The sequence below is a fragment of the Bos indicus x Bos taurus genome, chromosome 23, assembly GCF_003369695.1.
Source record: "Bos indicus x Bos taurus breed Angus x Brahman F1 hybrid chromosome 23, Bos_hybrid_MaternalHap_v2.0, whole genome shotgun sequence".
NCBI lineage: Eukaryota > Metazoa > Chordata > Mammalia > Artiodactyla > Bovidae > Bos > Bos indicus x Bos taurus.
Window position 1 is genome coordinate 20,806,170 of NC_040098.1, and position 20,527 is coordinate 20,826,696.

Here is a 20,527-nt window from a genome sequence, read left to right on the forward strand (position 1 = left end):
TAGTATGTACCTATTAATCTCCTTCCCGTTTATTGCCCCTCCCCCTTCTTTCTCCCTCCTGGTACCCATTAGTTTTGAACCACCTACCTTGGGACATCTTGTTATATGAAATAGTAAATGCCCTGATTGTTTAATCAGTTTCAGTCAGGGTTTCATTGATATTTTACTTGCAGCCAAAAGCAACTTACCAAATATTGGAGGTCACAAAAGTGGGAGGCAGGATCATTATTCCCAGTGTTATGAATGAGGAACTAAGTTTTGAGGAGGTTAAAATCACTTTCTACGGGGTTATACAGCTAGTAGAGAGCAGAGAATGAGCAGGGATAAAAATAACTATATATATATTTATAGTATATATTATATGTATAATAATATATATATTTAACTCTATTTTTTGGCCACACTTCACAGCATGCAAGATCTTCATTTCCTGACCAAGGAGTGAACCCTTCACTGGAAGCAGAGTCTTAGCCACTGCACTGCCGGGGAAGTCCCCAAAATAAAATATAGTCTTATCTTTGCCATTGAAATTTTTCTTGGTTTATTAACTTATTTCAAAAATATTCATGAAGTCTACAAACACCTTCCTAGACCCCATAAACTTTTCTGTCTGGAGGACTTGAGCAGACCTTCCAGTGGGACAGAGCAGAGTAAGCACATGTCCCAAGGTATAATGTATGTATTTCTAGGCCTTGTTCAGGGAAAGATCTGCTACTGGTAACAGAGAGAGCAGTCTCTAGGAGGACAAAATATTTTCAAAAAGTCTGAGTTGAAAAGTCTATTTCCCACATATTTGAAAAATCACAGAGTCCACTACCTGTTTAGTAACCAATTATTAAAGTTAATACTAGTCTGACAAGATACTTGGTTTGATGCCAGCATTTCTTTGGCATATAAAAAAGCAGGATCAGAGAGGAAAGAACCAGAGTTACCCAGTGTAAACCCTTGTCTTCATTCTTCCTCCTTGTATCTCTACCATTAAAAATGACTTGCATTCTCCAGCAGGCTTATGGATTTTCATCTTATTCATTTACTCACTCTTTTATTTATTCATTTATTCAAGGAATATTTTAAAGCAGTCACTCTTTCCTCATCAAGTTGGGGAGAACAGTTAATGTAAGCAAACCAAGTATAATCATATCACAACAGCTGTGCTTTCCTGAGGTGTTTTACAGGCATTACGATTAATGTTCTAAACTATTTTTCAGGCGAAACATCATCTTTTTCCTCAAATGATGAGGAAACCAAGTTTTAGAGAGAGGTCAAAGCAATTTTCTACAGGGCCTGCAGGCACACAAATGCAGATTGGGAGTTTGAATCTGAGTCACTTAAACTCCGAGGACTGAACTTGCTCCCATCAGGAAAGCAGTACATACAGCAAAGAGATAGGGTTTAGGGCTCAATTCTTGTTGACAGTGCTGAGACCAGAGTAAGTTGTGTAGAGGATAGGAAAGAAATGAGCTGAGAGGAGAAAGGGTGCGTGACAGGACAACGCACCAGGAGAGGTTAACTTAGGCAATCACCAGTAATTGTCGGTTGTTATATAGAGAGGATGAGCCCCCCCTCTCTTTCCTAAGACATCAAGAGAAGTAAGAAAGAATGATATATGCCAGAAAGGCCAAGCTACTAGCATCTCCAAGACCCAAGAGCCTCCAAAGACATGAATCCTTTGCCCCGTATAAATTAACTGCCAGTATCTAATAAGATTTCTCATAAAATTCTGCATGTACAGTGCTTCTTGAAAAAAATCAGATTATTTGGTTCTGTTTTTTTTGGAGTCCTCACTTACAGAAAATAATAGGTCACCCTTGCTGCATGATGGCTGCCATCATTCAGTGACAAGACACCCCTCCATGCCCTGCTGTTTCACTCTCAGATTGCTTCACACATTTACAACCCCTGCTCAGGTCCTGTTAGCGTTTTAGTTTGCTATGCTTAATAATCACCAAAGTATTCGTTTCAGATTTCTCTGGATAGTGAGATTGTTGCTGATTTTTTTTTTAATCAGCAAGTTACCTGACTGCATTTTCTAAATTTCTTCCAATTATTGTGTATGGCTTTAATAATAAAAGAAAATGTGAATGTTATTTTTATAACTATCAATTCCACAGATATTGAAGAAGGAACTGCGGCTTGGCAGGAATCCCTGTGAAAAGATCCAGGGGTTTTACTGAAGTCAGGCTCGATATGAGCCAAGATCATGCCACGGCAGCTAGAAAACAAAACAAATCCTAACCCATCATTGGGCGCCATGGCCTCATGGAGCTCGGCATGGGTCAGGCCTCATAGAGAACAAGCCGTGGTTTACTGGAGAAAATAGTAAACTAGAGGGAGTTTGCCGCTGCAAAATCAAGACAGAAGGAGTCTAGAAGTAAAGTCAGATGGAAAACAGGATAAAATGGACATTCTTAGCCTGGGCTTCTTTAGAAAAACTGAAGAGACGTGATAGCAATGGTCAGTATTAAGAAAGATGACATGTGGTCAACACAGTGCCTACTGATCCCACATTGTTGCAAGAGGCAGAGAAAGCACTAGTGAGAGATAGAAAAGGGATTCCTTTTTTTTTTTTTTTGAAGAGGGATTCTAAAATATGAATTTATGCAATGGCTCTCTATTTTATTATGAATTGGAAATCTCTGTCTCATGAGAAATCTTCAGGTAGAGATCACACAGCAGCCAATTTTAGGTGGCTCCTTGGTCCATATGACCTCAACGTGCCCTTCAGATCCAGGCGTCCTCACTTGGTCTCAGTTCAGGACTATTTCCAACCATCCAAGTGCAGACCACTAGGGATGATGACAAAAAGAGCTGCTATCAGCTAACCTTCAGGAAAATGGGAAGCAAGACTGCCAATGGCTAATCTGCCTGAGTTTCTCCAAAACAATCTCCCTTTGTGATGCAGAACATAGAGAATTTTCCAGAAATTGAAATAAACACAAGGCTCATGCACCATATCTCTGTCGGAACATGGAAATATTCTCAACATATCTGAAGGGCTCAGATAGCTCACACTCGGTTAAATCAGAGGTTTGAGAGTCAGTATGGCCAGAAAGACAATGATCCACAGGTTTAGACAGCACTGGGCATTTCCTTCAAAGTTCAGAATTCTGATTTCATTTCCTTAAACCCTAGAGCCTTAGATTTTTCAGGTACTGGGATTTGTTGCCAAGTTGTCTGTGCTCACTGGAGCATGAATCTCAAAGGTTTCCCAAAGGATAATCAGTGTATCTCCTTTTTATGGAAGGGAGTGGATCATACCTGAGAGGTCCTTGATAACACTTCTTGTAGTCCAAGTAATTTTTTTGGTGAGGCACTGAATGAATAAAATCAGTGCCAGGTGGTAAGGCCAGTGGGTACTATGGGGAGGGTTTGCCACAGGAAAAAAACACAAGAAGCTACAGATTCAAGGTGTCTGAAAGCCAGCTGCAAAGGGAGAGTGGCCAGTCAAGTTTGCAGGGGAACAATGTCTTATCTACATGTGCTTACCTAGAGGTCTCTGACCACACACACTCATAAATATGAAAGGTGGGTAGAGGATATAACCCTTCAGATCATGTAGAGCTGGGTTCAGAAACCTGACATAGCAAATCTTCTCCATTCATTCCTGCCCTTCTTGTCCTGGCTCTGTGCCCTGGCTGCCTCCTATACTAGCTGGTTGCTGGTTCCCAATGGGAGGTACTGGAAGAAGATCAGAGTGGAGAAGAGATAGTCAAAGATCTCATTTCCCTTCCATGCTCCCTCTCCACTTTGCACTTCTGGCAGTGGTCATGTCCCTCCGTCCCCCTGCCCACTGTCATTTGCCTCTCTTCTTGGGATCTAGCCCTTGCCCTTCAGACTTCAAAGTGGTCCTGCCTTGCCTGGGTTCCCAGCACCTCAACAGCTTTTGCTCTTTCCCTTAATACTGTCTGCATCTCTACAAATTATCTCATCATTAGTCTCTAACTACCTGAGATAGATTCTGTTTCCTGCTAGCACAACTTCTCCCTGGCTATAGGATCTTAATTATTGTGTGTGTGTGTGTTAGTTGCTCAGTCATGTGCAACTCATGTCCAACTTCATGGACTGTAGCCTGCTAGGCTCCTCTGTCCATGGGATTCTCCAGGCAAGGATACTGGAGTGGGTAGTCATTCCCATCTCCAGGGAGTCTTCCTTTTCCAGGGATTGAAGCCAGATCTCCTGCATTGCAGCAGATTCTTTACCACCTGAGCCACCAGGGAAGGCCAATAATTTTGAGTCTTAGCTATCTCATTTGTGAAACCAAGATCAAACTTGTTATGATCATTTGTTGCCTAAGTCTCTGTCCTGTCTCTTATTGTAAAGGACCCTAAATTTGCATGGAAGAATTCACTTTTTTTCACAGTGAACCTTGAGCAGGTAACTGAGAATGTGTCCAAGACCTGATCAACAAGAGGATCAAACCCCTTTGGCAGCAATGATTGGGTCTGTGATGACCACATGACCCAGCCAAGGCCAATGAGATACTGTCAAAGATTTGGGCAGAGGGTTCTTTTCCCTGCTGGACTGGGAACTGTAAAGATGTAAAAATGGAGCTTCTGGAGGTCACAATGTAGGGAGAATCTGCTACAGAGTAGCCAACAAAGAAAGAAAGCAGGACCACGAAATGGAGAGAGACTAGATGTCAAAAAGCTTGTTTGGACCCCTGGATACAGCCATGCCTGCATCCCACAAACTCTAGACTTTTCACCAATTAAACCAATGAATTACTTCCTTTTGTTTTAAGCATTTGGAATTTAATATTGTGTCACTTGCCACAATGGGTTTGAACTGGTATAAACATACATGTTTTGTAGATTGTACTAAAAATTAGAAATATAAAGTACCCACTTCAATGGTAGCTGTGCTCATTATCACTCTTTCAAAGGCACAGAGACTGCATCTTCTAGAAGAAACGACTGTACCACGGACATTTTGAGTTAACAAATAAAGATCTTGGAAACCTTTTAGATTTGTAGGGCAAGTGTTGAATAGTGTTCTCTAAGGTATCAAGAAAAATCACTCTCAATTTGGAGTCTCAGGTCTGGACTAGTCAAGTATAATCAGGTCTGAGAGCCCACAGCCACCAGACCAAGATGCTGTAGGCAAGGTTAATATGCTCAGTTGAGGAATGGACACAGGTACTCGTCAGCCTCTAGAATGTCTGGGTAAGAGTGCTGAGGACAGCAGTGTTTGCAGCAGCATCTCGACAGTGTCATTGACAGTCACAGACAGTGTGAGAAAGGTCCCACCAGTGCTTCAGAACTTAAGTCTCTCCTCTTTTCCAGTTCATCAGATCATTCCATCCAGCCTCTCTCTTCTGCTCTCCTAATTCACTTCCAAGGTGCTTTGATAACAGCATTGTTGCAGCCTGTTTTATGTTTCCAACAGGAATGGGAGCCTGAAAGGGACAGAACAGCATGGTGTTCTTTCTATCATTTTTTACTCATTTTTATCATTTCATTCAAAAGGCATTTATTTATTAACCATCACCTCCCAAGGACTACCAGAGAGAATGGAGCTACAAAGGTATAAAGAATCAGAGGCCCTATGTTCATTACCTAGTGGGGACAGCCAAAGTACCAGGGTGAGTTTCAATTGCATGACAAGGGCTTTGCCATCAGAAACAATTTTCAGAATCAGAGTGATCTGAATTAGGGGCCAGTTCTGTTTCTAAAAGATTAAACTCTTGGTGTTATCCAGATACTCAAGTGGAGCTATTCCCAAGGCAGCCAGACACTAGAGATCAGCATGCCAGGCCTCCCTGTCCATCACCGACTCCTGGAGTTTACTCAAACTCATGTCCATTGAGTCAGTGATGCCATCCAACCATCTGATCCTCTGTTGTCCCCTTCTCCACCCGCCTTCAATCTTTCCCAGCATCAGGGTCTTTTCAAACGAGTCAGCTCTTTGCATCAGGTGGCCAAAGTATGCCTAGGGAGATCATAAATACAATACGTGGATGCACCTAGAAACTGTCGTATAGAATGAAACCAGAAAGAGAAAAACAAACAATGCATATACGTAGAATCTAGAAAAATGGTGTAGATGACCTTATTTGCAAAACAGAAATACAGACACAGATGTAGAGAACAAACATGTGAACCCAGAGGGGAAGGAAGGGATGGGATGGATTGGGAGATTGAGGTTGACTTATATACACTACTGATATTATGTATAAAATACATAACTAACTGAGAACCTACTTTATAGACCAGAGAACTCTACTCAGTGCTCTGTGATGACCTAAATGGGGAGGAATTGAAATGAGAGGGCATATATGTATATGTTTTGGCTGATTTACTTTATTGTACAGTAGAAATTAACACAACATTGCAAAACAACTATACTCCAATAAAAATTAATCAAAAAACCAAAATAATAATTGATAATGATGTTGATGGCATTAACCTTTTCTAAGCATATAGACTGGGTATGCCAGATCCCATTCTGAGCACTTTCTGTGTAGTGTCTAGAGCTCTATGTTGGGTGAGGAGGTACAATCAGGGGAAAGTGAGCCATCTAGACTCAATGACTTGTCTGGGGTTACAGAACGGGTGAGGTGGCAGGATCCAAACCCATTCACACTGTTGGTGTCCCAGCTGCCACTTCCTTCTCCCCACCCAGCCACATATCACCTGCACCTTGGTCCCCTTCCCCAGCACACCCCTTCAGAGCAGTCCCCCCACGGGTGGGTGGCCATCCTCCTCCCACCTAGAAAGGACAGTCCCAACGAGTGTGAAGAATGCACTTACCTTTGTCAGATCATAGCTAAATTTGTAAAGTATTCGAAGCCCTAGTTCAAAATCTCCTTGTTCTTGGAATAAAGTATAACTTTTCTTTTTCTCTATAAATAGGCACAAAACAAAAAATGAGGGAAAATAATTTAATACTTTTATAAAGTGAAGTAATCAAATTCCTCCTAAGCCGAGAACATGGCTAGATTTCTAAATGTCCTTAGTACTATTTTTAGCACTTTAAAAGCTCTCTACACAATCTCTTGTCATTTCCTAATTTTACCGTTTGAATATTTAGAGTAGAAAATTACATCTTTCTCTGGTTTTCATTCTCTTTATTGACTCCTATGAAAGATGTTTGATTCTTGAAACTTGCCAAGTCTGCCCCAATTGCTCTAGCTGTTATTCAAATAATACTAAAACATCTCAAAATGTTCATCTAAATATTTAATTACATAAAACAATGTTCACCATGTTGTATTAAAAGCAAGTTTATAAAGTTCTCTTTGGTATGATATCCTTTTCTGTAAAAAGAGTTCTAGATACATGCACACAAAGATACAGAGAGAAGCAATTTTTTATTTAAAAATATATTCAGAATATCAACAATCATTACATCTAAGAATGTTATATCTGAGCATCTAGAACATAGATTTTTAATTTCTTATTTTTTCTTAAACCTACTTGGTAAATTTTCTGTATTGCTGTTATAGTGAGAAAAGAAAACATGCTATTCCTTCTAATAAGAACTAACATTTGAGTGCCAGGCACTATTCTAGATGCTCTTTGAGTATTGATTTAAGTCTTTGAAGGGCACAGTGTTATTATCTGCACTTTACATGGGAGAAAACAGGCAGAGAGTGATTTCATAAGGCCAGGCATCTTGGTCTTGGATCCGTGCTCTGAACCACGTCAGTGCCTGGGCTTACTGAGGCACTTGGTCTTCCACTCAACTGGGTCTACTTTCATGGTCTTTCTTTTGGAAAATGGCAAGCCCTGTGCTCTCTGCTTCAGTTTTTCATTTCAAATTTTTTGACCTGGAGCCAGCCTTGACCAGGCGGTCCACTCCTATCTCTTGGATGTTTAACTTGTAATATCTCTGAGAAGCAGTATTCTCAAACAAAAAGTTATTTAGTTGATATCTAATCAACTAATGATGATATTAGTTGATATCACAGAGCAGCAGATGTCAAGTTTCAAATGTGTTTCAGGGATCAGAAGAGGGAGAGAAAGTTGAAAGAAAATAAAGATCACAACAACCTGACCATTAAAAGATAGCTTCTGCCGATAATTTAGTGTGTTTACTTTTACTTCTCTCTCTCCTAACCAGCTTTAACTTAATGTTGATCAGGTAGCCCACTTATATATTTTGAATATTTAGCTTGTAATTTTCTTGAGGAGGCAGAATTCATTAATCTCTCTATCTCTTTCTCCCTCTTCTATCTGATTATGTATGTATCTATGTATCAGTTTTTCTTTCCATCTGTTTATGTGTCTATTTCATATTTGTCTACCTAACAGACACATTTCTTTTTAATTTTGCTTGGAAATAATTTCAAATGTATAGAAAAATTATAAATGTGTGCACTCTCATAATTAGATCATATATGTCAGGTTTTGTAATCTGCTTATTTCATTTAATAATCTACAGACTTTTTTTCATATTCATGATTCTTACTTTACAACTTCATCCAAGTGTTAATGACATGATAGTATTTTATTATTTGGCTATTAAACTAATTTATTTTTCCAACTTCATTCTGTTGTATATTTAGGTATTTAGATGCTTCTGATTTTTTTTTTTTTTGCTATTACAAACAATACTATAAAGAACCATTTTGAGTATACATATATATATCTTTTAATACATCCTTGATTTTGTTAAAATAATTCCTAGAAATGATATTCTAGGATCTTGGGTCATGAAACAGAAGCCATGGACTGATAATGGTGGAACAGGAAGCGGCAGTCTTGCCCTGGCATTTCAGGGTCACTGTGACTGTGTATTCCTGGACTTCTCTTATGTGAGAGACAAATATATTTGCATCTTACTTAAGAAATTGTTTTGCAAAATTAAAAACGATGCATGGCCAAATCTCATTGTAACTAATATAAGCATTTACCTGGCCCCCTCCCAAGTTCCCTTCTCTTCTATTTAAAAAAAAATTGCTACCTTTTATTTCTTAATTTAACTTAATTTTTTAGCAGCTCCATACAGTATGTGGAATCTTAGTTCCTTGACCAGGACTGAACCTGCGCTCCCTGCCTGGAAGGGGAGTCTTAACTGGACCATGAGGAAAGTCCTCCCTTCTCTCTTAAAACTAGTCTGAGTGTGTTCCAGTCACTTACAACAAAAAAGCCCTCATTGAGTCAGATACAAGCTGTATAATGTAATGTGTAATTATGCACACTTATCTGCATATGCATGTGTAACAGTTATCCATTCATTCTCACTGTTCAGAATATAAGAGCATTTATGCATATATGCAAATATGTATGTGTGTGTATGTAAAGTTGACTTGGTGAAAGAAGCTTGCATATTCAAAGGGGCATATTTATCCCAGTCTTGGGAGCAGGCTATGGGGTATTATAACAAAAGATACATATATTGAGAATGCTGGAAAGTTTCCTTAGGGTTAGAATTCATAATCATTTTAGAATTTGGATTACACTTTAGTTTCAGCCCTTAATGAAGTCAGAGGTCAAAGGAGCAGGTCCAATTGTCTGTTCTGATGGGGCTGCCATTTGTTGAGGCCCTTTGTGCCCCGTGTTATTCACATTAAATCTTTCTCTGTGTGACAACCTTACAGGGATTGATATTTTCACTCCATCCCAGGAGTGGAAACTGGAACTCAGAGAGGTTAAATAATTTTTCTGAGGTCTAGCAACTAAGAGGAACAGATAGAAAAAAGACTCCATTCCCTCTCCTAAACACTCATTAATCAACAAAAATTTCCTGAGTACAAATCTTCTTTGACTTAACGATGGGATTACATCCTGAGAAACCCATCCTTGGCTGAAAGCATCATAAATAGAAAAAGCATTTAATACACCTCACCGGGTGCTTTCTTGGTGGCTCAGAGGTAAAGAATCTGCCTGTCAATGCAGGAGACATGGGTTTGATCCCTACGTTGGGAAGATTCCCTGCAAAAGGAAATGGTCACTCACTGGGAAATTTTTCCTGGGAAATCCCATGGCAGGCTACAGTCCATGGGGTCACAAAGAGTCAGACATGATTTAGCAACTCAAACAACAACACCTACCCAACATCACAGCTTAGACTAGACCACCTTAAACGTGCCCAGAACACTTATTAACCCACAATTGGGCAAAATCATCAAACAGAAAACCTATTTTATAATAAAGCTGAATATTTCACAAAAGTTACTGAATACTGTACTGAAAGTAAAAAAAGAATGGTTCTCTGGACACAGAATGGATGTAAGTGTATCAGTTGTTTACTCTGGCGATCTCATGGCTGACTGTGAGCTGCCACTGCCCAGCATCACAAGAGAGGATTGTACCACACATCGGAGGCCCAGGAAAAGATCAGAATTCAAAATTCAAAGTACAATTTCTGTTGAATGCACATTGCCTTGGCACCATCTTAAATCTGGAAAATCACAAGCTGAAACATTATCAGGGCATGTCTGTACTTAATCTGTATTCTAGGCAGCCCCTGACTTAACAATGGTTGCTGTGAAAAACACAAATGAAAGCTAAAACAGCTTCTGCCCACAAAGAGGCAGTAGGCTTAGTGGAAAACAAAGTAAGGAACAGCAAAGACGGCCATGCTGTGCCTGCAAGTCTTACTCTCAGAGCTAGTCAGTTGCAGGTGGAGGCAAGAGGTGCAGGATGAATCACCAGGAGAGCTTCTCTGAGGAAGCTGGTCCTGGAAGAAGAATAGGGTTGGAATAGGAGGGGATGAATGAGCTTCCCAGGTGGTGCTAGTGGTAAAGAACCCACTTGCCAATGCAGGTGACACAGGAGACAGGGGTTCGATCCCTGGATTGGGAAGATCCCCTGGAGGAGGATATGGGAACCCACTCCAGTAATCCTGCCTGGAGAACCCCATGGACAGAGGATTCTGGCCGCTACAGTCCACAGGGTCTCGGAGAATCAGACGCGACTGAGCAAGCATGCACGCATGCTGGAGGGGATGGATATTCCAGGGGAAGCCTTATCAGTATAAAGACATAGACATGGGAAATAAGATTAGCATGGGTGTAGGACAGTGAAGAAACACAGGACAGAACCAAACAAGCAAGTCCACCAATACAAGGAAGTTAGGGTTGCTGGTGGTGTGAGGTTGGCAAGGCTCTGAGAATTCAGCACAGCCTTGAGTTTGAGGCAAGGAGCCTATGGTGTTCAAAGACACCTCCTTCGTGTATGGTCAGGCAACCAAGGCATTTCCATTTCATACTCTAAATAAAATAGACATGGCATGTTGACTCAGGTAGATGATAAACAAAAAAAGAAATTGACTGGCTTAGAGGTTTTAAAACATTCCAGAACTTGTTTATACAGGAAAGGATTTTCCAAAGGTCAGACTTGCACTGCTGTAATCACCTTTATATATCTATGTTCAGTATTATTCTAGTTCCATAAACAAGCTTAAAATAGGAGTTGCTAATACCATCTGATTTTAAAAGGGGAAGAGCTTCACATTTCTGCATAACTATAGCCAAATACATTTTTTTTCAAACAAGGTCAGTAGTTTTGAAGAAACTTGGCATTTTATGGAATGGATTTAAGCAATTCACCAGGGATGGCTCCAACTTGTTTTATTTTATTTTATTTTTTTGTAGCATTAGGAATGAGGCTTAAAAGTACATGTAGTCACAGAGAAGCTTGCTTACAAATATTAATGAAAAAAATTGCATACCATTAAAAGCACAAATTCTCACTTTTAGATTAAAAATATGTATATAATGCATAGGAAGGATATATGGAATATATAGCTATGATTTTGTCTAGAGATAGAATTGCAGATGGTTTTAATTTTCATTTTTGTACTTCTCTGTAGTTTTTTATTTTCCACAAGAAGTAAGTATTCCTTGTGCAATTTTTCTTCAAGTTAGTGTCTAAGGACATACGAATTTGGGTACACATAAGATGTTGAAAAATAGTTATATTTAGGACAGGATCAGAAGGGGATTTTATAGTTTTGGTAGAGGGATGGGAAAACTAACATCAACATTTTTCATTAAAAACAACATTATAGTAAAATTATAATCCAATTGCTCTTATATGTAAATAGTTGTGATGACCTTGGATAAGTCACCTAAACTTCTGAGCCTTACTCTCCCATATATCAAACTGGATCATGTTAAGTGTCTTTGAAACAAATGATCATGGCTGGTGCCTTTGCGAACAACCTTTGGACATGATGAACTGACTCCTGACACCATTCCATACTAATGCTGAAAGAATGCTCTGATCCTCATCTGCATGTCCAGGAAAAACAACATTAGCTAAAAGAGTTGTCCTGATGGAAGTAAGAGCAACCAATAGAATCTCTCATAATCTGGATGTTCCTTAGCTCCAAGGATACAGTTGACTATTGAAACTACAAGGGAAAAATCAGGTTAATTCCTGGATTATCTAATTCCAGACCATATTGTGCATCCCTGTGTGAATTTCCTTTCCCTTTTGCTTCAGGAAGGTTCCTCACCTTTGGCTGTTTTTCCAGAGGCTGTGCTTTGTCCTTTGAGTCACAGTAGGGCAAGGTTTAGTTCACCAGAAGAGGAGATAATGGGGAAGCAGTGGCCCTACCCATCACTTTTCAGGTAGCTTTTCCTCATGACTTTCCTCAGTTGTTATATCAGCCATTTCCTTCCTAATTCTTCCTGTTTCTCAATTGCGTTCATTTTCCCCATGAAGCATTGACCAAGTTATTTTGCCCACAAAACCCAATCCCTTGTAGGAGTTTCCATATGCTTATTTCCAATATCACACAAAGTAACTCATGGTCTTTTTGTCTGAGTTTTCATCTATTGTAGTGCTTTACACAAGCCCTTTCTCTCTACCTGGAATAGAAGGACCTCAGGAACAGAGACAAAGTCCTTAACATTCTTACTAGTCCAGTAGTTCCTGACATATCCTTCAGGTCACAGAAAATGATGAGAGATACCTTTTGATTGATGAAAGAGTCACCAATCAATAATCAATTTACTGGGACTTCCCTGGCAGTCCGATGGTTAAGACTCCATGCTTCCCATTTAGGGGTATGGATGCGATCCCTGGTTGAGGAGCTAAGACCCCATGTGCTGGGTGGTGCAATCCCTCCAAAAATTGTATGTTGTCACCAATGTAAGTGCAATCATTGTCACAAATGGTTGATGGATGGATGAGCTAAAAAAAAATGATTTTTTTTTTTTTTGCTAGAAACTTGAGTTGAATACAGTACCTCCAACAGAGAAAAAGACCAACACTTGAACTGCAGGTCCAACCTCACGATTTTTGTAATTCAAGAAAGGGGTGCTCCATCTGCATCATCACAAAGATTACTTAACCTCTCTCCTAATAATCCAGGAGGAGTCCTGGGATAACATGGACTTCTAGGTAAAGACTTAACAGAAAACAATCTGATAAAGAAGTAGCATAATGGTAATATACCTGGATTCCTTGAAAAATCAGGAAAGATAGAAAAGGTTATGGATTTGGGGCCATGATAGAATCAGAAAACTGGAAGATCTCTTAGAAATAATCTGTGAAATTATTTTTACAGAAGAGCAAAGTAAAACTCAGAGATTGACTTGCTGAAGTTATTGAAGTGGTAGAATGAATTCATTCATTCATTCCATGCTTGTGCTCAGCTGTGTCCAACTTTTTTCAACCCCATGGACTATAGACTGCCGGGCTCCTCTGTCTGTGGAATTTTCCAGGCAAGAATACTGGAGTGGTTTGTCATTTCCTTCTCAAGGGAATTTTCCTGACCCAGAGATCAAAGCCTGGTCTCTTGCTTGGCAGGCGAATGGATTCTTTATCACTGAGCCACCATTCTTGCTCCCAAGTCTCTTCCATTCAGGATTCTTCCTACTGAAGAATCATGCTGAATTTTTCCTACAGTATTCTGATGCAACAGGAGGCACTCGATCATTGTACCCATTTTCTCTCAGAAGGCAAAGCATCCTAGAAGAAGTAAGGATACACAGCAGAATATTTCTCCTCTCCTACTTTCCATGACACTGGGCTTCCTTTCCTTCATGCCAGTAGCATGATTCCACTTTTATATTCCACAACTATGAAACCAACAGTAAGATGAAAACTAAATAATTAAACCCAAAGAGCATACCACTATTTCAGCCTTGGGTTAATATTAGGAATGACTTATGAGGCAATTCTGGAGAACTGAAATCATTGGGATAAGGTAGTGCTCTGTATGAGTGGGCTTTAAAAAAATCCTTCATAGACATTCTCTAAGCCCTAAAAATATGTTTTGTCAAACAGTCTTCTAAAATGGTGTTCTTAACAAGTTATCATCAAAGTTAAATTGTTGTTGCATTTGGTTGTGTGTGTTCCACTGGAAATAGTGTAGTCATCTAAGACTGAGGTTGGCTGACTCTTCTTCATGATGCTGTGGGGGAGAAACAGTTGGAGACGATCCATGGCTATTATTATACAGCTGATGTAATAAATTCAGTCATTACTTGTTGAGATTTTCTACATCTTTTGAACATTTTAGGGCACTAAGGAGAAACTATATCATTATCCAGGGGTTCCTGTTAGTTTGGTTTGGGTGTATTGATTGAAAAAAAAATGCACAGCTTAAAAGCTGAGAATTATGTTCTAATCAGTGGACAAAACTGAGGAATTTAGCCCAGAAGACAGACAGCTCTGAGTGACTGCTTCAAAGAGACAAGAGAGGAGCCAGAGAATATATGAGATGTGCAACAAAGACCTGGTAGTCAGAACATCAAATGATTCCTGTTGATTAAAGAAAACCAGACTTCTCAAGTTAAGGAATTTAGCACTTTTCTATGTATGGGAGGTGACTTCCCTGGTGGCTTAGATGGTAAAGCTTCTGCATACAATGCGGGACACCCGAGTTTGATCCCAGGTCTGGAAGATCTCCTGGAGAAGGAAATGGCAACCCCCTCCAGTATTCTCGCCTGGAAAATCCCATGGACAGAGGAGCCTCTTAGGCTGCAATCCATGGGGTCGCAAAGAGTCAGACATGACTGAGCGACTTCACTTTCACTTTATGTATGGGAGTGTGGGCTTTTCTATATATGGGAGAATGGGAGGGTGGGCAAGAGTGTGGGCTCACTGAAATCATTCCTTTGATATATACCTCAGCTATCTGGGGGCCATAATGCTGTGTTTTCTCATCCTGAGTCTCCTCTGGGTGCACCACTGAGATAGCTTTAGCTGCCACCTGCTTGATGGTGGGCATCCTTGATGGCGTTTCTATTCTGAGTTCCCTCAGGGCTCACCATCAGGAAGGTAGTAACATGATGGCTTGATGACTGCAACATCCTTTGTTTACTGATATGGTAGCAACATTTTTCCACAGATAGGTGATATGCAAAAGAGTGTAGGGAAGCCCTGGCCCAGAATGTTGCCTATTGTACATGATACTTGCTGAACATCTCATTTCACACCTATAAAATAGGACACTAATTTTACTTCTTCACTAATTGAGTCAATAAATCAGCACTCTGTGAGTCATCATTGTGAGAATGAACAGCAAACATTCTATTTTCCCCATTGACTTTCCAGGGGGAATTAAGAAGACTTTTAGGGAGAGAATACATCGTTCTCAAGCAAGTATTTCAGAAACAGGCTAGAGTGACACAGTCCTTCAGGTTCTTTGTATCAGCTTGTCTTTTCCTCCAAATAGTGGGATATAGCGATTACTATTTCCATTTTCAGATGAGAAAAGCGAAGCTTTGAGAGTTTGAGTAATTTGTGAAAATTCATCTCTAGTAAGCAATGGGATGAGAGAAATGGGTGTGGTGTCCACATGTAAAACCTCGTGAAGTTTCTGCATATTCTCCTGCTTGCCTTATAACTGAACCAAACCAAACCAAAGGCAGATCTGCTGGAATGTAGTTAGCTCTCATGAAGCAAAAAAGGAGGAAACCCAAATAGATCCCCCTTTCACATCAGAACAACTTTTTGAAAAACCCTCCAGTAATCAGAAAAGAAAAACTAAACATAAAGTAACTTTCTAATCAATGCAATAGGTTTCATCAAAGTGGGTAATGTAAGTAAATAAGAAATCCAGAGCTAATTTAATTTTCTGATAAGTCTGTATAAATGCCTCATTTTAGAATTGCTAGACTTAAGGGCAAAGGATTATCATCCTCCTTTTCCCTTTGTGCCAAACCTTCATTTTTAACACTATAACAATATATGATTTTTCCGATAGTCATGTATGGTTGTAAGAGATGGACCATAAAGAAGACTGAGCACTGAAGAATTGATACTTTTGAATTGTGGTGCTGGGGAAGACTCTTGAGAATCCCTTGGACTGCAAGGAGATCAAACCAGTCGATCCTGAAGAAAATCAATCCTGAATATTCACTGGAAGGACAGTTGCTGAAGCTGAAGCTCCAGTACTTTGGCCACCTGATGGGAAGAACTGACTCACTGGAAAAGCCCCTGATGTTGGGAAAGATGGAAGGCAAAAGGAGAAGGGGGCGGTAGAGGATGAGATGGTTCGATAGCATCACCATCTCAATGGACATGAATTTGAGCAAACTCCAGGAGATAGTGGAGGACAGAAGAGACTGGTGTGCTGCAGTTCATGGGGCCAAAAAGAGTCGGATATGACTTAGCAACTGTAGCACATGTTAGTTACTCTGCTCTCCGATGTCTCTGAGACTTTAATCTACAATGTTCATGAGCTGGTTCACAAATGTATTTGAGCACAGGACCTCTTTCATGGATAGGTACTGTCTGTCTTCTGTCTACTGGGACCTACTTTCGAAAACATCGCTCTATACAACAATTTCCAAATTAGTTCCCTGGAGACCGCAAAGCCTAAGGACTTTCAAATTTTGTAAGCTCTAGGAAGAAAATTGCATCTGTGATTACAAACCTTGTTGCCTAATAAATGAAGAAAATGCTTCCAGAATGAACTCAATAGAGGTCTATGAATTTAAGTCAAATAAATGTCATACAGTGCTTGTTGAAGAAATTTTTAATGAGAAATCTAGATTATCCCATCACTGGTTCTTCTTTATTCCCAAGGACTTTTCTGACCATCTGATTGAAAACTCTTTTTTGTATTCTTCAAGACCGGGAGTTGACTGTGGCTCAGATCATGAACTCCTTATTGCCAAATTCAGACTTAAATTGAAGAAAGTAGGGAAAACCACTAGACCATTCAGGTATGACCTAAATCAAATCCCTTATGATTATACAGTGAAAGTGAGAAATAGATTCAAGGGATTAGATCTGATAGACAGAGTGCCTGATGAACTATGGATGGAGGTTCATGACATGTACAGGAGACAGGGATCAAGACCATCCCCATGAAAAAGAAATGCAGAAAAGCAAAATGGCTGTCTGAGGAGACCTTACAAATAGCTGTGAAAAGAAGAGAAGTGAAAAGCAAAGGAGAAAAGGAAAATATACTCATTTGAATGCAGAGTTCCAAAGAATAGCAAGGAGAGATAAGAAAGCCTTCCTCAGCAATCAATGCAAAGAAATAGGGGAAAACAACAGAATGGGAAAGACTAGAGATCTCTTCAAGGAAATTAGAGATACCAAGGGAACATTTCATGCAAAGATGGGCTCAGTAAAGGACAAAAATGGTATGGACCTAACAGAAGCAGAAGATATTAAGAAGAGGTGGCAAGAATACACAAAACTATACAAAAAAGATCTTCATGACCCAGATAACCACAATGGTGTGATCACCCACCTAGAGCCAGACATCCTGGAATGCAAAGTCAAGTGGGTCTTAGGAAGCATCACTATGAACAAAGCTAGTGGAGGTGATGGAATTCCAGTTGAGCTATTTCAAATCCTAAAAGACGATGCTGTGAAAGTGCTGCACTCAATATGCCAGCAAATTTGGAAAACTCAGCAGTGGCCACAGGACTGGAACAGTTCAGTTTTCATTCAAATCCCAAAGTAAGGCAATGCCAAAGAATGTTCAAACTACCACACAATTGCACTCACCCCACATGCCAGTAAAATAATACTCAAAATTCTCAAAGCTAGGCTTCAATAGTACATGAACCATGAACTTCCAGATTTTCAGGCTGGTTTTAGAAAAGGCAGAGGAATGGGAGATCAAATTGCCAACATCTGTTGGATTATCAAAAAAGAAAGAGAGTTCCAGAAAAACATCTATTTCTGCTTTACTGACTATTCCAAAGTCTTTGACTGTGTGGATCACCACAAATTGTGGAAAATTCTTTAAGAGATGGGAATACCAGATCACCTGACCTGCCTCTTGAGAAACCTGTATGCAGGTCAGGAAGCGATAGTAAGAACTGGAAACGGAACATCGGACTGGTTCCAAATAGGAAAAGGAGTACGTCAAGGTTGTACATCATCACCCTGCTTATTTAACTTATATGCAGAGTACATCATGAGAAATGTTGGCCTGGAGGAAGCACAAGCTGGAACCAAGATTACTGGGAGAAATATCAATAACCTCAGATATGCAGAAGACACCACCCTTATGGCAGAACATGAAGAAGAAGTAAAGAGCCTCTTGATGAAAGTGAAAGAGGAAAGTGAAAAAGTTGGCTTAAAGCTCAACATTCAGAAAATGAAGATCATGGCATCTGGTCCCATCACTTCATGGGAAATAGATGGGGAAACAGTGGAAACAGTGGCAGACTTTATTTTGGGGGGCTCCAAAATCACTGCAGATGGTGACTGCAGCCATGAAATTAAAAGATGCTTACTCCTTGGAAGAAAAGCTATGACAAACCTAGACAGCATATTAAAAAACAGAGACATTACTTTGCCAACAAAGGTCCATCTAGTCAAGGCTATGATTTTTCCAGTAGTCATGTATGGATGTGAGAGTTGGACTATAAAGAAAGCTGAGCGCCAGAGAATTGATGCTTTTGAACAGTGGTGTTGGAAAAGAATCTTGAGAGTCCCTTGAACAGCAAGGAGATCCAACCAGTCTATCCTAAAGGAAATCAGTCGTGAATATTCATTGAAAGGACAGATGCTGAATCTCAAACTCCAATCCTTTGGCCACTTGATGCAAAGAACTGACTCATCTGAAAAGACTGTGATGCTGGGAAGGATTGAAGGCAGGAGGAGAAGGGGACGACAGAGGATGAGATGATTGGATGGCATCATCGACTCAATGGACATGAGTTTGAGTAAACTCCGGGAGTTGGTGATGGACAGGGAGGCCTGACATGCTTCAGTCCATGGGGTCACAAAGAGTTGGACAAGACTGAGTGACTGAACTGAACTCACTTTTACTGAGTCCATTTTTATCACTTAAGTCCGCTTACTTTTTCTCATAGTATTTAATTATCTTGTTGATTCTTCCAAACTTAGAATCTGAGATTCGTAAAAGTTGGGTCTTATTTATATATCCAGGAACCATTTCAGTGCCAAATATATATAGAATAAATGAAAGCTGTTTCATTCATTCATTATTTATTCATTCAACAAATATTTACTGCATGCATACCATGTACCCCAAATCATTCTGGTTCTGGATGCAAAAACAGACATCAGTTCACTCCTTGAATTCTTTGGACATTGAATTTTCCTGAAAATTTAATAAGACATTGCATTTCCTTTGGGGATGAAATGTTTTAAACCATTGTAATTATTATTAAAATGCAAATTATTACTGGCTGATTTACTTACTTCTGTATACATGAATTTCCATATGACTGTTGTTCCACTTTGTTCCACTTTGGTTTTTGTTCCACTTTGTTGCTCTCTATTTAAGATTGAAGGACAAAAAATGTATGTATGCTACCTCATTTAGTTCTGATAATCACTTTCTGGAATGGAGACTATTACCTCTATTTAACACATGAGGAAACTAGAGGTTATGGAAATAGTTTACCCAAGACACTTGATTAGTAGATAACTAGTATCTGAATGTAAGCCTAGAAATCTGAAATCAAAGCCCCATCCTTTTCTACCATAGCCACTTCCATCTTCTTTTATCAATATCACCCAACAGTTATCAGTTGAGAAGAAAGGAAAATGACTAAGTCAATGGGACTCTTGTGTCCTATTTCATTGCTGTTGTTCAGTTGGCTTGGTCGTGTCCGACTCTTTGCAACCCCATGGACTGCAGCACGCCAGGCTTCCCTGTCCTTCACCATCCCCAGGAGCTTGCTCAAACTCATGTCCATTGAGTCCGTGATGCCATCCAACCATCTATCCTATTTCATGATCACATAAATTCTCTCTGATTCCTTTGTACTTACACTCCCTTTCTATACCTCTGGGCAGTATATCTTCTTTCCTTCCAAAGATCCTGTCAAGACCATATGTAGGTGCCTGACCACCTCACAGGCAGTGCCCTCTGTATTATTTCTGACTCTTCCTGTCTTCCTGATGAATAAGACCAAGTGGTGTATTTCATCACATGGGGATACTGCAAAGGAAAGATAAAAACCAGCTAAAGGAAATCAGGGAAAAGAAGAAGATAAGGAGAAAAAAAAAAAAAAGGCAAGTTCACAGTGAGCCATATTTGGAAATGATTTGCAGTTTCACTGTTCAAGCTCAAAATTCATCTTGTTTCCCAGCTGTGCAAGTTCTGCAGTGACTTGGTGTGTGACCTTATGGGGTCTTTTTGCCCTTTTACATGTCAGTTGATGACACTACAGGGTGTCAAGCAG

General features: G+C 39.8%; 1 protein-coding gene across 1 annotated transcript in view; it reads right to left on the bottom strand.

The window, feature by feature from the left end:
• Positions 1 to 4,801: 4,801 nt before the first annotated feature.
• The window catches only part of LOC113881982 (24-hydroxycholesterol 7-alpha-hydroxylase), a 118,917-nt gene continuing 103,191 nt past the window's right edge, over positions 4,802 to 20,527 (bottom strand). The window contains exons 12-13 of the mRNA XM_027525110.1: positions 6,750 to 6,841; positions 4,802 to 5,395 (exon numbers count right to left, since the gene is read on the bottom strand). Coding sequence (XP_027380911.1) covers positions 6,791 to 6,841 — 51 coding nt within the window. The 3' untranslated portion in view covers positions 4,802 to 5,395; positions 6,750 to 6,790. The remainder of the gene's footprint in view (positions 5,396 to 6,749; positions 6,842 to 20,527) is intronic.